The 16,733-nt window shown below is 41.9% G+C and overlaps 2 protein-coding genes across 2 annotated transcripts; both read right to left on the reverse strand.

The window, feature by feature from the left end:
* Positions 1–4,886: 4,886 nt before the first annotated feature.
* Positions 4,887–7,218, reverse strand: LOC147618337 (uncharacterized). Its single transcript, XM_086775229.1, has 3 exons — positions 6,783–7,218; positions 6,295–6,675; positions 4,887–5,057 (listed from the first exon to the last, which is right to left on the reverse strand). The coding sequence occupies exons 1-3, from the start codon at positions 6,996–6,998 to the stop codon at positions 4,887–4,889; spliced, it is 768 nt and encodes a 255-aa protein (XP_086631355.1). The 5' UTR covers positions 6,999–7,218.
* Positions 7,015–10,115, reverse strand: LOC147618338 (uncharacterized). The gene is made up of 3 exons (XM_086775230.1): positions 9,778–10,115; positions 9,258–9,693; positions 7,015–7,020 (listed from the first exon to the last, which is right to left on the reverse strand). The coding sequence occupies exons 1-3, from the start codon at positions 10,113–10,115 to the stop codon at positions 7,015–7,017; spliced, it is 780 nt and encodes a 259-aa protein (XP_086631356.1).
* Between the last annotated feature and the right edge of the window lie 6,618 nt (positions 10,116–16,733).

Consider the following 16,733-nt stretch of genomic DNA (forward strand, 5'->3'; position numbering starts at 1 on the left):
AAAGTGATAATTAGCTGCTTTCAAAAGTGACATCCTAGTATTAAAAAGTGACTAGTAGATTTTAAAAGTTACATTTTAGCCTTTCAAAGTGACATTTTATAGTACCCAAATCTATGATCACAACCCAACATTTTTTCCAAGTTGGCATCCTCCCATTAGACCCTTTACTAACCCTCGTTTTAATCATGAAGAGCATATTAGGGAGTTTGAAAAAATTCCATTATTTTGGTAATTTGATTTTTAATATACTTTTTGGAGTATCTTGAGCATACCAATTCCAAAGTTGTTGGATAATGTGGATTTAGAACCTACTCTTCAAGAGCTTTCCAAAGATATGTTACATAAGGGGGTTTTGACAAAGTCTTTAAAGGGTTCACTATGCCTATCATTTTTGATCTTGCAAAATGGGAATTGGGATTTTTCCAAACTCCCTAATATGGTCTTCATGTGTGTTGTTAAAGGTCCCCTATAATATCTCAACCTTCCCTTAATGAAATGGCACATTTCATTCCTTCCAAGGTCGCATACACAGAATCTATGGTTGCAAGAAAATTTGTAGAGTATGTGTTCAAAATACATGGAATGCCTTAACAAATTATGAGTAATGGAAATGCCAAATTTATGGGTTCATTTTGGAGGACACTATTGGAGCCCATGTGGATCAAGTTAACTCCTAGCATCGCTCATCAGCTGAAAATGTATTAGTGGAGTGGGTGGAGACATATTTAGACACTATTGTCATGACACCAACAGGCGTAGGATGATTGACCAGTTACCTTTGGTGAATTTGGTTATAATAGCAACTACACACCTATATGATGTGTTCCATGTCTCTCAACAATTAAAAGCATATAGAAGGGTTTATGCAATGAATAGGCCTCATGGCAACTTGGCTCGGTCTTGAAAGGTCATGAGGAGATTTTGGATGCATTTGGTAAGCTAAATCGAAGGTGACAACAATGATTTAGCCTATTGGAAATTCGTGTAAATCATTGTTAGAGAGCCTCATACTACTTGAGAATGAAGATATTTGCATTAATAAAAATGACATGGACTTCATGTACGATCATGGAGAGAAAGTTGGGGCTATTTTGAGGACAAATGATGAAGTTTACAACTATTGGAGTCCATTTACAAGTATGCAAAGCATAAAGATGCTCTCAAATTTGGAATGGATAAGCCCACGTATTCATTCGTTTTTGGATTATTTGGTTCCTATACCCATGTGCATTGTCTATTAGATGAAATGTTTTAAGGCCAAACCTATGGGTGGGGATGGTTTGTAAGAAAGTGCCTATGAGCTATCTCTACCACCACAGGCTCGAGAGGTTACCCAAGTATACGGATACTAATCAAATGTTGATAATCACTTTAGTAATCATAATCAAGATTTAAAGCTTTCGTGGCTATGGTGTTCCTCTCCCACATGAGAGGTAGGGTGTGTAGACTCCTCTTGAGCCTAAACCATGTATAGTGTGGTGAATGAGTAATATAGTCCTTTCTTTCAAGGCATATACCTAAGGTTCATCTACAAAATATAGACTCATCTTAAGCCTAAACAATGTATACTTCGGTGAGTGAGTAATCTCCTTTCTTTCAAGTCATATACCTAAGGTTCATCTAAAAATCTAGACTAGGGTTCTCTAAGTAATACTTCCTTCCATTTAGGATGTGATACAAAAGGTTGAACTAGAATTTAGATGTGGTGGAAGATGAGAAAGAGAGATGGAAGGTGGAGGTAGCAAAGGAAGAGCTTAGAGAGGTGAGAAATGGACTAAAGGAGAGAGTGGAGGTGGTCTATCATAAGAAAGGCACTTGTGAGAATGGGACGAGCTAGAGAGAATAGAGGTGTGTTGTTATGAGATGATCATATGAGAAAGGGAGGAGCTTGAGAGAACATAGGTCATGTTGTGAGAAAAACACATGTGAGTAGGGGACGATCTGGATAGTGCAGCTTAGGAGAGGTGAAGTGGAGCTTGGGAGGCTGAGGGGGAGAGAAAGAAGGAGAGGTAGTGAGGGCAGTTGTGGGAGGAGATATGAGGGAAGATGCAGGGAGGTGCTAAAAGGTAGGGAGGAGGAAGGAGGAGAGAGGGAGGTGTTGAAGGGAGGGAGGAGGGATGAGAGAGGGAGATGCCGAAAGGGAGGGAGGATAGAGGGAGGAGATGCTCAAAGGAGGAAAAATAAATTATGCACATGCAAAAGAGGGAAAGTGAAATATACAAGAAAGGGAATTTCCAAATTTGGAAATTGATATGTGTAAAGTGACAATTAGCTGCTTTCAAAAGTGACATCCTAGTATCAAAAAGTGACTAGTAGATTTCAAGAGTTATATTTTAGCCTTTCAAAGTGACATTTTATAGCACCCAAATCTTTGATCACAACCCAACATTTTTTCCAAGTTGGCATCCTCCCATTAGACCCTTTACTAACCCTCTTTTAATCATTAAGAGCATATTAGGGGGTTTGAAAAAATTCCATTATTTTGGTAATTTGATTTTTAATCTACTTTTTGGAGTATCTTGAGCATACCAATTCCAAAGTTGTTGAATAATGTGGATTTAGAAACTACTCATCAAGAGCTTTCCACAACGATATGTCACATAAGGGGGTTTTGACAAAGTCTTTAAAGGGTTCACTATGCCTATCATTTTTTGATCGTGCAAAATAGGAATTGGGATTTTCCCAAACTCCCTAATATGGTCTTCATGTGTGTTGTTAAAGGGCCCCTAGAATATCTCAACCTTCCCCTAATGAAATGACACATTTCATTTCTTCCAAGGTAGCATACAGGGAATCTATGGTTGCAAGAAAATTTGTAGAGTATGTGTTCAAAATACATGGAATGCCTCAACAAATTAGAGTAATAGAGATGCCAAATTTATGGGTTCATTCCCGAGGACACTATTGGAGTCCATGTGGACCAAGTTGACTATAGCCTTCACTAGTCCATACGCTTTTCAGGACATGTAGTATGTCTTGTGGGTGAGATTGATCATCTCTACCAAAAAGTGCATATGCTTTTGTCGGTGCTCATCTAGTGTCCCTGTGATCTTGAATTCTTTTGCTTTCCCTTCCATAGGACCAAATTCCTTCACAAGATTATCGTCGTCTACTACCTTGATCTTGCCCTCGCCTATACTGGTAGCTTGAACACCTTTGCAGCAACATAGACGGGATCCAAGGCCCTCTTCTCCCCTGATAGAAGTGTAATTGTGTGTGCTCTATCTATTTTGCTACTATGTATTTCTACTAGAGCTCCTCCCATGGCAGCTCTGCGAATTCTTTGAGCCCCATCCTTTCCAGCCACCATTGTGCATGTTTGTCAACCTCCTTGTACACTATGATGATAGTGGCTTAAATTCCAGCACCATGTCTCCTTCTTCAGGGACAGTGGGGTGGCTTGTAGGAAGGCAAGGAAGTGAGAAGAGTTTAGCAGAAAGAGAGTTGAAAGTGGGAAGAGAGCCAACCATGCAAGGTATCTTTTCGAAAGTTGATTTGGAAACTATGTGTTTGATGGAGAGGCATTTAGCCATTTGTCGTGAGGTGCACCCTTCCCAAGGGCAGCCATAATTGTGTCATCTTTCCATGATTTCCCTAGATCTCCCTCATTTTTTGACCATCAATCCCTTCTGTGCCCTTTTTGAGGTTATTAATGGCCTTTACACGTCCATGATCCCCTTTTTGTGGTGGCAACCTTGACTTTCTCGTTTTTGCGCCACACTGCCACCTGGCTCCTTTGGTGAATTTAAATTTGGGTAATACTCTTTGGCATTTTTTAAAATCTTTGGAATCTTGTCCTTCTTCTTGACCCTGCGGCGGCGGACACGGATTCTGGTTCCTCAATCAATTCTAGACCCAGATTCTGATTCTCTTCTGGAGACTTTATCCCTTCATCTGGCATCTTTCCATAGTAGGGCTTCAGCCTATATCTATTTACAAACTTTGTGAGTTTTTCATCATCCACACTCGCTAGCTCAAAAGTTCCTATCCCCATCTTCCTGTGACGACGATCCTGTATGGGCTCGTCCATCTCATTTTCAATTTTCCCAAGTGGGGTCCCATTCGTGATGTAAACAACAGTACCGCATCTCCTACCTCAAAGATTTTGAACTTTGTGTTCCCTATCTACTTAGAGGTTTCTTCTCTTTTGCATAATTTCCACTGTCCATGTGCTATGTAGTCTTCTTTCATCAAGCTTCAGGAGCTGTTCAATCCTGTACTTCTCTGATTCTTCAGAGAGAGCCTTTCCCTGCTATCCTGAGACTTTGTATTAGGAACTCCATGGGCACTACTACTTCAAGTTTATACACCATATTGAATGGTGTAAATCCTATTGCATTCTTGTAGGTTGTTCGGAATACCCATAATGCTGAGTGTAGTTTTGTGTCCCAATCGTTCCTGTTCTCATTTACCAAGATTCCCTGGAGGATCTTGCTGGTGGACTCTGCTCGCCCATTGGCTTGTAGGCAATAGACTGTTGACTTCTTGTGTATTATCATACCATCAGTTTCCTAATCACTTCAGTGAGATGAAGTGGGTCCCTTGATTACTGACTATCTCAATAGGGCATCCAAATCTTGTCATTATGGTTTCGTAAGGAAACTCTACCACCATAGATGATCCCTTTACCCATTTTGTGCAATATTCAATGGCCACCAAAATGTATTTGTTTCGTGTTTGCCAGCTGGTTTAAATGGGTTGACAAATTCTAGACCCCATTTTTGGAATCACTTGAGTTGTAGGACTAGAGTATGGGGCATTCTGTCTGCATCACTTGGTTGCCCCATTGTCTAGCACATGTCCCACTCTTTTGAGAACTTATGCATATATTTTAATATAGTTGGCCACCACAAACCTACTTGGAATACCTTCTGTCCTATGACTTCTCAAAAAGAATGCCCAGTGCTTCCACCTTGATGTGCTTCTGCTAACACAACCTGCTGCTCATGCTCGGGGACACATCTTCTGAGAATCTGGGTGATGTCTATTTTGTACAGTTGCCCAACCACCATCATGAATGACTTACTCCCCAGAGAGTCAGCTTCTTCCTCTAATATCTGGACATGTACTTTGGAAAGGATAGGTCAGACAGGAATTGTAGCATTTCATCATACCAGTTGGGCCTTTCTCCTTCTATGAGGAAAAGCTATGCTTCTAGGAAATCGTTCTTCACTCCATCTAGTTCTTCTCCTATTTTCAGTCGTGATAGAAAGTCTGCCCCACTGCATGCTTGTTTTCGGGGGTGTGCCTTATGTATAGTACATTGGTCTATACCATCCCTCCTGTGCTTCCTGCATCAAGGCACTGCCAATGGCTACATCCAAGGCATTGACAAACACATGGAACATCGGGTCATAGTTGGGTTGTTGTTGCAGGATGGGCGCAGCTGACATTATCGTCTTCAGATTCCAGAATGCCTCTTGATAGGATCTGGACCACACATATTTTGCATCCTTCACCGTTAGGCTATATAAGGGCACTGCCACATTAGCTAGGAACATCATGAACCTACTGTGCCACTTGATTAGCCCTAGGAACCTTGAAATCTCTTTGGCATTCTTGGGAGGTTGCAACTTTATAATGACTATAACCTTGGCTAGATCCACCGCCAGTCCTTCTGCAGACGTTGTGTGTCCCAAGAGAGATCCACTGGTTACATTGAAGGCATATTTGGCTAGATTTAGTCTCAGCCTGGCCCTTTTGCACTTTTCTAGGCACATTGTGAGGTGTGTAATGTGTTATTCCTTCTTCTCAAACATGCTGAAGTCATCCACAAAACACCCTCACACTACAAGACAATGCTGCCATACACGCGTTTCATACACGCGATAAATTACGAACGCGTGTATGGTCGCGCTTGTATTTGAATAGAATCGGGTGCGTGTATTTTAGCATTTAAGTTCGCGTGTATATTTGCATTTATCAACGCGTGTATAAACGCGTTTATATACACGCAGTAATACACGCATCTATACACGATAATATTTACGGGGTAATACTCGCTATTATACACGGATAAATACACGCTGCTATACACGGATTAATACACGCATGGCAGAGAAAAACTGAAAAAAAACTGAATTTCTTTACAAAATTAAAAACTATTTTTCTTAAACCATCTCATAGTACATTACAGTATACATCATTACACAATCCCACTACATGCATTTACAACAATGAAATATATTCAAAAATAAATCATGCATATGAGATGATAGAAATGTCATCAATTTAGAACATACAGTGACGGATTGGTTAGGGTTCGATCTCATCTTCAATAAGATCCATCCTTGCCAAACGATCAACATCAATATCCATTTGATCAATTGGTAAGGCTACGATTAAATTTATTCCACTATCGATATTCTGTACTCCATTGATAATGGTATCGATGTCCTGATCATCCTCATCAACATCACCATCATCCTCAATGGTAGGGTCATTCTCATGATCATGAGAAATGGCATGCTCATCCTCATTATCATGATCATCTCTTATTTCTTGATCATCGATCACAACATCTTCAATGGCATGTTCGACGTCATATTCATTGCGGCTTGTTACATCCTCCATATGCTCCATATCAATGAATGTATTATACATCACTTTGGAACGTGGTGCAATAGGGATGACGTACCACCATTTGATGTCATGCACCATTGGTAGATAGATAACCTACTCAAATACACACAGTACAGTAATTAATTAGCATATCAAAAGTCAAGGGGTACGCGAGCCTAGAATTATATGTACATGAAACACATTAGTAAAAAAATGCATACCTGCTCACATTGTTGTGGCAATACGAGCCTATCTTTCTTTGTTTGCCAGAACTTTGTAGAGTCAATAGTTACATATCCACTTGCATGGCGTTTTATCGTTGCATCAGGCCCTTTTTCCACCACGTTCATTTGCCATTTGACATCCAAAACATACACAAAGAAGCGACGAAAGTCAAGCCTAAATATGTCTTGGATTATGCCACAATAATCATCCATTTTTCCATTAGCTCCCTCAAAGCTACTAATGACACCGCAATCTTGTGTATTTCTCTTTTCATCAATTCTTTGTGTTCAAAAATGCTTGCCTTCACACCATATAGCATTGAACATAGTGCACTGGACCAAAATAGAAGCAATATTTGTGTAAGCAATGTGAATAAATATTAAAAGCAAATCACTTACAACTAATGCAAAACATTAGTTCTATGTACCTTTGACATGCATCCTCGTGCATACTCCCATTCTTCCGCCGTGATATGCAGCCCCTCGTCGCTCTCTGCTCTCTCCATTTCCTCATGCAACCAATCAACATGGATATCATTCGGAAGTGTTGCTAGATGCTTAGGGTACGCCTTCCGAGAGCCATGTTGCCTCCGAAAGAGAGCTCTTTCTGCTTGTCTTTTTGTCTTTGCATCCTCATATCTTGTAACCCATCTGCTCATCACATCACTATTAAGGATACAAGTGAAATTGAGATCATCAATCAATGTTCTGTCAATTACTTTACTCTGTCCTTTTCCTTGAGGCACAATAGAGGTCATCCTCAAGTCCTCTTCATTGCTCCATAGTCGTGGCAAAGAGCTGTCCACCTGACCAAGAAATTCTGAAATATATACAAGAGACTCTTGTATCAACCAACCCTCGGCCATGCTTCCTTCAGGCCTTGCACTTTGCCTCACAAAGTCTTTTAAGGTCTTCATGAAGCGCTCTAGGAAGAACATCCAACGTGCATGCACAGTACCACATAAAGCAATTTCGTCCACTAAATGCACAATGAGATGTAGTTGACTTGTGAGAATGGTTCGCGGAAAAGTCTCCTCTACCAAACAAACCACCTCCACTGCCATAACACGCGCATCATCCAACGTGGCTGGATCAATTGCTTTGGAACTAACATATCTGAAAAATAAATAAATAGTATGTTATACCTCATGCACGTTCATTTTGCAAGGTATAATGAAGGGTGATCTGAGCATGGGTTTTACATACCTCACAAGCTCGCCCATCTTATAAATACATTTTTTCAAACTCTTATTCGCACAATGGTCGATGCTAGTAGGTAGTATGAACTGCGCACATAAGAGCACATTTATGGTTTATGGCATTACAAAATTTCATGTCAACGTACGTACAAGACTTGGAAAACACTTACTTGAAGCATCTTGTGCCAATCGTGGGACTTCAACCCATATAGTTGCTCAACACCTCTTTTCTTAGTGGTTGTAAAGGCTCCCTTCAATGATCTCATGCATCCAGTGGGAGTACGCAAAGTGGTGATGGCCTGCTTTACCTGCTTCTCCTCTTTCTTTGATATAATCCATGGTGCAGGCGGAAGACGAACGTGCCCACCCACCTCTCATGGCCAAGCTTGACGCATACGTCCTGCGACCCGCAAGTCCTCACGTACGCTAACATTGTCTCGTTTACCAGTAATATGTTCCCAAATACCAGATCCCACATTCTTGAAGATGTGCATGGGATCAAGAAGATGGTTGATCTTAAGATGGGTCCAATATGGCAGCCGGAAAAAAATGGAGTACCTGCACAAGGGATTGCTCTATGTGACCTTTAATCCAATTAGAGACTACACAAAACAAGATTGAAAAAACATCACTATACCTGTTCATGCCATCTGGAGGAAGAATAGTTGTAGACTCCCAAATACGCTTCCAATCTTTTGCACGAAGTGTTTGTGGAGGAATGTTACTCTTACTAGCAACATATTTAGGATGATCTGAGGGGAGAAATCGATGATGATTATCGAATATAGTCTTACACAAATCATCAGCATACTCATGTACTAACGAAGGGCCACAAACAGGACATGCATGTTTACCCGATGTTTTCAAACCTGTTAAAATATAAATAAAAGTTACAATAATAAAGTCAAACCGTCTAATTAATATATATAGCCAATAGTAATAGAGTAGAGAGGTAATTAGAATTCTTACCAGAACAATCGCTGTATCCTGGAAAGTCATGCATTGTCCACATCAACACTGCTTTTAAGTCGAAGTGTCGAGAGGAGGGAGGCCTACTAATGTCCACCACCGCAACACCTCTCCATAGTTCCTCCAACTCATCAATCAGTGGTTCAAGATAAACATCCATATGCTTGACTTTATGTTTCCCTGGAATTAGAAGGGATAACATAAGATGTCCCTTCTTAATCGCCATTGATGGTGGAAGGTTGTAATTCACCAACACAACTGGCCACACGCTGTATGCGGTGCTTTTGAAACCAAATGGATTCACTCCATCCATACCCAGGCCAAGTCTCAAGTTTCTGGGCTCTGTTTTAAAGCTGGGCCACTCATCTTCAATATGCTTCCAAGCAGGAGTGTCTGCGGGAATTCTCCACATGCCATCATCCGATCGATGCGAGGAATGCCATGACATGAGCTCTGCTATGGATTTGCACTTGAACATGTGTTTGATGCGAGGAATTATAGGAAAGTGTCGCAAGACTTTACGAGGTACATCAAAACTCTTCATATCTGTTCTGTACCTTGCTTCACCACAAGTGGGACAATGTAGAGCCTCCTTATGCGTCCCACGAAAGAGAATGCAATCATTGACGCATGCATGTATTTTATCATAATCCAGTCCTCCAAGAGATGTCACATAGCGCCTCGCTATGTCTCTTGAGGTGGGTAGTCTATTTTCCTTTGGAAGCATGTTTGATAATAGCCTGCATCCAATATCATCAATTATAATTAGTCTTAAATCCTAAACCTTAAACCACTAATTCAAATTTGTAAGTTAGAATGCTTACTTCAACAATGCGTCAAGACTGGCATTGCTCCATCCATAAACTGTTTGTATATTAAGTAGTTCAAGTGAAGCACGTAAAACTGAGAATGTGCACCCTTCAAACACCGGTGTCGATGAAGCCTTATAAAGATGCTCTTGTTCCATATCATCGTCGTCCATACCTTTGGGATCATCCTTAAAAAGATTCCGCACCATATCATCAAGCACCTCCTCTTCCACAACTTCGTGGGGTGCAGGGCTATTGTCGCCCCTTTCCCACTCATCTCTGACAATAGATCCCGAAGCTCCAGCATCATCTCGTCGATGCTTTACGTGCTCTCGTCGCGCGTAGGGTACCATGTTAGGGTGTGGTACTGCATCCTGCTTCAATTTATCAAATTATATGTTACAACTCTATTAATTTAATTTGGATACCATCAATTTACATCTACTCACCTCTAAACCTGTTTGATTCCTTTCTCCATACATGGAGATGTGATTCAAGGTAATTCGACGTGCTCGTACAATGCATCCTTGACATCGATTACACATACATTTGATCCATTGTCCCAACCACACATTGCGATTACGATGACGCATTGTCTCATCTTCTCCAGAACTGCTTGAAGAGGTTGATGACATCCTGTGTACAAATCAGAAAACACAAAATCATTATATGTTTTTAATGAAAGCACAAAATCATCGCGTGTATTGACGCGGCTATCTCCTAAAAATTGCGTGTATTAACGCGGCTACTTCCTAAAAATCGCGTGTATTCACGCGGGTAATGTCTGCAAAACGCGTGTATAAACGCAGCTACAATCACATACACGCGAATATACCTGCGTTTATACACGCGAATATAAACGCGGCAGTATGTTTAAACTAAAAATAGCCCGCCTTCCCCAAATATAGATTTTGAACTAAGAAATCAACAGTGCGCCTGTTTTCGCCTCTTCCAACAGCAAGGAGGGAGCAGAGAAAGGAGCACACACACGGGAGAAGGAGGGAGCAGAGAAGGAGCAGAGAAGACTCACTTTTTCAGAGGTGAGTCACTTTGTCCTGTGCCTTGTCTCTTTTGTCAGATTTGTTTACTTTGCTCTTTTCTCTTTGGGTTTGTCTTTTTGCACACGATTGGGTTTGTCTTTTTGCATCCTAACAGGGGCGACAATGGCTGGTCCTTTTATTAAGGACATTCTGTCTTTGTCGGGGGGTCGGTCTTTTCGAGAAATTTTTTTCGCAGGTCGCGTGTAAGAACGCGTGTAGAAGCGCGTGTAATCTGTCTGTAGAGTATGTTCACGCGTATATACACGCGTTTTTGGACGGGTGTATACACGCGTTTTTTGACGGGTGTATACACGCGTTTCTACAGACAGAAAACTGCGGCGTTTCAGATTTCTCTTGACTTGAATGATTTAATTTGTGTGAGTCAAGAGACAGCCCATGATGTACATGAAGATGTTTGTTGCAGGTTCTTTATGGATATTCCAGGTTCTTCATCCGATCCATTTGCGTACAGCAATTGGTTGATGGAGATGATGAATCACTTTGGGCGCCAACCTGGTCCGGTTGAGCTTACAGAGTATATGTATGCCCATCCCCCTCCTTCCCTGCCTGGTGTCTATACCCCTGTCGCGAGTATCCAGGGCACTCCAGTGCCGTCTATTCCTTCGAGTCCGACGAGACGGCATGCAGCTTCTCCTCTTCCACGTCCACCGAGGAGACATACCTTGTCCCAGACACACTCACGTACACCCTCACAGCCACCATCACGTGCTCCCTCAGAGCCACCGTCACGTCAGGGCTCACAGCCACCGTCACGTAGACAATCCCCCAGTCGTGACTCCACCCGCAGCAGTAGGAAGAGTGGGAGCAGTGGAGGATGCGGCGGGTGCTTTGGTGGGGGAGGTGGGGGGGGTGGGGGAGGTAGTAGGGCACGCGGTGAGAGAGGAGATAGAGGGAGAAGAGTTAGAGGAGACAGTTCGGAAGAGGAGGAGATGAGAGAGATGGAGAGAGTGGTTTGCTATGATGTGACGGATAGGGGCGGGATAGTGATGGATGCGAGGGGGAGGGAGGTAATGGAGTACATGCGTGGGGTAGTATCAAACTCATATAGAAATTGTTTTATTAAATTTAAAGATCAAAATAGCCGATTAGTTGGGGAGGTGATAGAGGCTGTACATAGTCGGTACCCCAATCCCCCACATGCTACATTCTCGGATGTATGGGGAAGGACGCGAATAAGGGAGATCTTAAGTAATAAAAGATCTCACCTTAAAAAACTCGCGTACGATGACCGGCTAAATGTAGCTGCGGGTGGCTATCCTGCCAAGAAACCTGCCACCACTGCGCACAAACGCGAGTGGAGGGAGGCAAAGAAACGAGCAGAGGGTGGCGTGAAGAGCAGGCAGCATGTGGAGGCACGACGGATCCAGATGGAGACCGTTGGATCTTCGCATTTCGGATCTGGCGGCGTCGAGTCATGGGAGGCAGAGTTCGTAAGTATCCTGCCACTTTATTTGATTGTTTACTTAATTCATTGATTCTATGATTGTTTTAATCTTACAAATTGTGTTGATTATGATACAGCGACGGGTTACGGGGAGGAAGCCCACAACCCACGATACTGCGTATGCTCGCCGGCATAGCAGACGTGACACGTGGGCCATCTTCAGAGCCGAGGGACGTATTACGGACGCGCAGTTTGAGTTGGCCATGAGACCATACGGTCGACAGGTACTTGAAAATTCGTAACGAATGGTTTTGGTTTATTGAATTGCATATATATATACTTATATACTATATATTACTTGAACAGGCACAAGCTGCTGATGATCCACCGGCCGCCGCTACAAAGGGTGGACGTGAGCACTACTCCTCGGACATTCCGACTGATGTGAGCTCATCTGAGCATGGGGGGAGCACCGAGTCATCATCTGGGTCTGAGTAGCACTCAGACTTGTAGTATCACATTCCATATTGAGGATGTGATTGTATATATTTTTTTGTAAACTCAAGCCATGGGCTACTTCGAGATATGGACTCCCTTGTATACATGTATGAAATTTTGATAGTAATATTGAATTGATTGATCGATAGTATTACATTCATGTCTGTCTTGAATCGTGTAATGACAATGTATGCATTCATGTCGTTCTTGTCTTAATCTCCCTCGTGCATATGTTCTTCGTGGATGGTCTAATGGGATGGTCTAATGCACCAAAAACCCTAAACCAGAGAGTGCTATTGGGTGCTGGAAGGAACAGTATTCAGGCACCAAATAGCACTCTCTGGATTTTTTTTTGGCTCTCTGTTCGCGTGTATAAACGCGTCAGAACTGCTAAAACTCGCGTGTATCTGCGCGGCTACCCTGGAAATTACGCGTGTATTAATGCGTAAAAACTGGCAATCACGCGTGTATAGACGCAGGTATAAACGCGTCTGAAATATTGGAACTGAACACGATGCGGCTATACACCCGTATATAAGCGCGTCTAATTTAAGAAAACGCGTTTATAGCCGCGTGTATAAATGCGTCTGTGAAAAAAACGCGGCTACACACCCGTGTATACGCGCGTCTGAGTTTTACTATACACGCGGTTTTACACGCATGTCTCTGGCCGCGATGATACACGTGCTGATACACGGGCCTGCTACTTTTTTTCACAAGTCATTTTTAGCGGCTAAGAGCGCGGGTATGAGCCCGATCCCTTGTAGTGTCATGAACGTGGTCATATATCCATAGAATATTTCCTGAACCATCCTTTGGAATGTAACAGGAACATTTTTCAACTCGAATATCTTCACATTGGAGGCAAATGCTCCCCATTCTATTATGAAGGTAGTTTTTTCTCTACCTTCCTGGGCCATTTGCACTTGAGTGTACCCACTAAATCCATCCAGGAAAGAATATGTTTCATGTCCCGCTATTGCATCCAGCAACAAGGAATTAATGAAAGGAAGTGGGAATGGGTCGGATATAGTGGAAGTATTCAGCTTGCGGTAGTCAATGCACACCCTAAGATTCCCATTCTTTTTTGGAACAATGACTATCGGTGATAGCCATTCTACCCGATCCACAAGATGGATGAATCCTACTTTCAGTAATTTGCCAATGTCTTCTTTTACCTGCTTGGCGTAGTTTGGGTTCATCCTGTATCTACTCTGTCTTATAGGGGTTGCATATTCTTTCAAGTTAATTTTGTGCTGATAGAAATTGGGCTCAATCCCTTTCATGTCTGAATAGTTCCAAGCAAAGACATCCTTATAGGAATTTAACAATTCAAGGAGCCTCCCTTTGAATTTGTGATTCAATGTAGCACTAATCCTAATTGTTTTGGGTTACTGATCATCCCCCAGATTCACCTCCTCAAGCTTATCTTCCTGCACCCTCATATTTCTATTTGTGATCTCAACTTCTTTCTATTTTAGTGCCATCATGGCTTTTTCTTGTTCTTCCTGTAGCTCTTTCACATCATCCTGAGTGCCCTCTTCCTCCTCACACACACTTTCCTTATTGACTATCCCCTCAAGATGAGCTATTAGGAGCTCCGGGTCATACCTTTGCATGATCCTTTCTACATCCACTTCAAATAGGGAAAGCAGGTCTGGATTCTCCTTCAAGATATGCTCTTGTTCATCATCTTCTACGCCTTTTAGGTAGTTCACGCCTTGTGCATGCATTGGTTGGTTCCTTGGGCTTAGCCTGTCTCTTCTTGCCCACCAAGATGCATACCTTCTTTTTGCCTCTTTTGATAGTCCTAGTTATGCTTTATTCTTCCACTCCAGAGCCAAGGCCTTCCTAGGAGCATGGGATATGCACTTGCTATCTCAGTCATCTTGAGGACAATGAACACAACAATGAATCTATATCCCGCCACCTCTATCTGTTCTCCCTTGATTATCCCAACAAGTCAGACCCTTCTCTGTTCAGCCATACAAATCTGGAATGGAGCGGGCTGCATGATAGTGATCCCTAGCCATTTAGCTAGGCTATCTGATATTATGCTTACCCCTGACCCACCATCCAAAATGACTCTTGTTTACTATCTCACCTCTGATCGCGATGATTACTTCTGGAACAAATGTGCCACCACAGGGTAAAAGGATCTTCTCATGCTACCCTTTATTCTCTCCCAGTAGATACTTTTTCACTGCTACCCACTCATTTATAGACTCTCTTTTACAGCCTCCTGCTAAGGGCTTGTTCCCGCACACACACCCATTCACTTGTATATTTCAACATTACTTAGAGTACCCGAGTCTAGATTTTGTAGATGAACCTGAGGTATATGACTTGAAATAAAGGAGATTACTCACTCACCGAAGTATACATGTCTAGGCTCAAGAGGAGTATACATTTTGTAGATGAACCTTACGTATATGACTTGAAAGAAAGGACTACATTACTCACTCACCAGAGTATACATGGTTTAGGCTCAAGAGGAGCCTACACCCTAGCTCTCATGTGGGAGAGGAACACCATAGCCAAGAAAGCTTTAAACCTTGATTATGATTACTAAAGTGATTAGTAACATTTCATTAGTATCCATATACTTGGGTAGCCTCTCGTGCTTGTGGTAGTAGATAGCCCATAGGCACTTTCTTAAAAACCATCCCCACCTATAGGTTTTGCCTTGAAACATTTCATCTAATAGACAATGCACATGCGTAGGAACCAAATAATCCAAAAATGAATGAATACATGGGCTTATCCAATCCAAATTTGAGAGCATCATCATACTTTGTATACTTGTAAATGGACTCCAATGGTTGTAAACTTCATCATTTGCCCTCAAAACAGCCCCAACTTGCTCTCCATGATCGTACATTAAGTCCACATTTTTCTTAATGCAAATATCTTCATTCTTAAGTAGTATATGAAGCTCTCTAACAATGATTTGCATAAATTTCTAATAGGCTAAATCATTGTTGTCACCCTCGATTTAGCTTACCAAATGCATCCAAAATCTCCTCATGACCTTCCAAGACCGAGCTAAGTTGCCATGAGGCCTCTTCATTACATAAACCCTTCATTTGATGGGTATTCCACCAAATAACGGTTGCGTATCATCCTTTCTCTAGTGCCCAACACTGTTTCTGGCACATATTCCACCATGCCTTCCTCATTCATGGGTGGCATCTTGCACTTCCACTATTGGCCGAACATATGCTTTTAATTGAGAGACATGGAACATATCATATAGGCGTGTAGTTGCTATTCTAATCAAATTCACCAAAGGCAACTAGTCAATCATCCTACGCATGTTGGTGTCATGACAATAGTGTCTCAATATGTCTCCACCCACTGCACTAATACATTTTTGGCTGATAGGAGGTTGATAAGAGATGCTAGGAGTCAACTTGGTCCACATGGGCTCAAATAGTGTCCTCCAAAATGAATGTGACAGTCTCGAATCTAAATCATATCTTAATTGTGTAACTTAATCTAAGAAAACATTAAAATCACTTAATCATGCTATTTCCACATAGCAACACAATCAAATCAACCTTCTCAAATATCAAACAAGCATGCATGCCATTTGCAAGGTTCTTATCACATAAGCAAAGAATCATAGAATCTCAAACAGACATTCACATGATATAATTCTCTATCAATTACAACATAGCATCTCAATCAATCACAATGTATGTGTCTATCTCAAGATTCTATCATCATCACTATGCTCGAGAACATGGTCTGTCTCATAATGACCAAAATCAAGCCAATCTAGGGCTTTCTCTGATGCCCGTCCACCCAACCTCCACATAGGATATCGCGGCTATCCCGAGTATGCCTCTAGTAAATCTCATCCACTCTGGGTTCTACCAAATGGCTCCCAGAGGGCATAAATCACATTCTTTGTCCGACGTTCCCTGTCTAAGGACGGCGGTCGGCCTGAATCTCAAAATCTCATGTCGAGTCTCATTATACACATGCATATCAATCAGTCATACACGTGCATATCAATCAGTCAT

The sequence above is a fragment of the Cibotium barometz genome, chromosome 35, assembly GCF_041138505.1.
Source record: "Cibotium barometz isolate CiBa-2024 chromosome 35, ASM4113850v1, whole genome shotgun sequence".
Taxonomy (NCBI): Eukaryota; Viridiplantae; Streptophyta; class Polypodiopsida; order Cyatheales; family Cibotiaceae; genus Cibotium; species Cibotium barometz.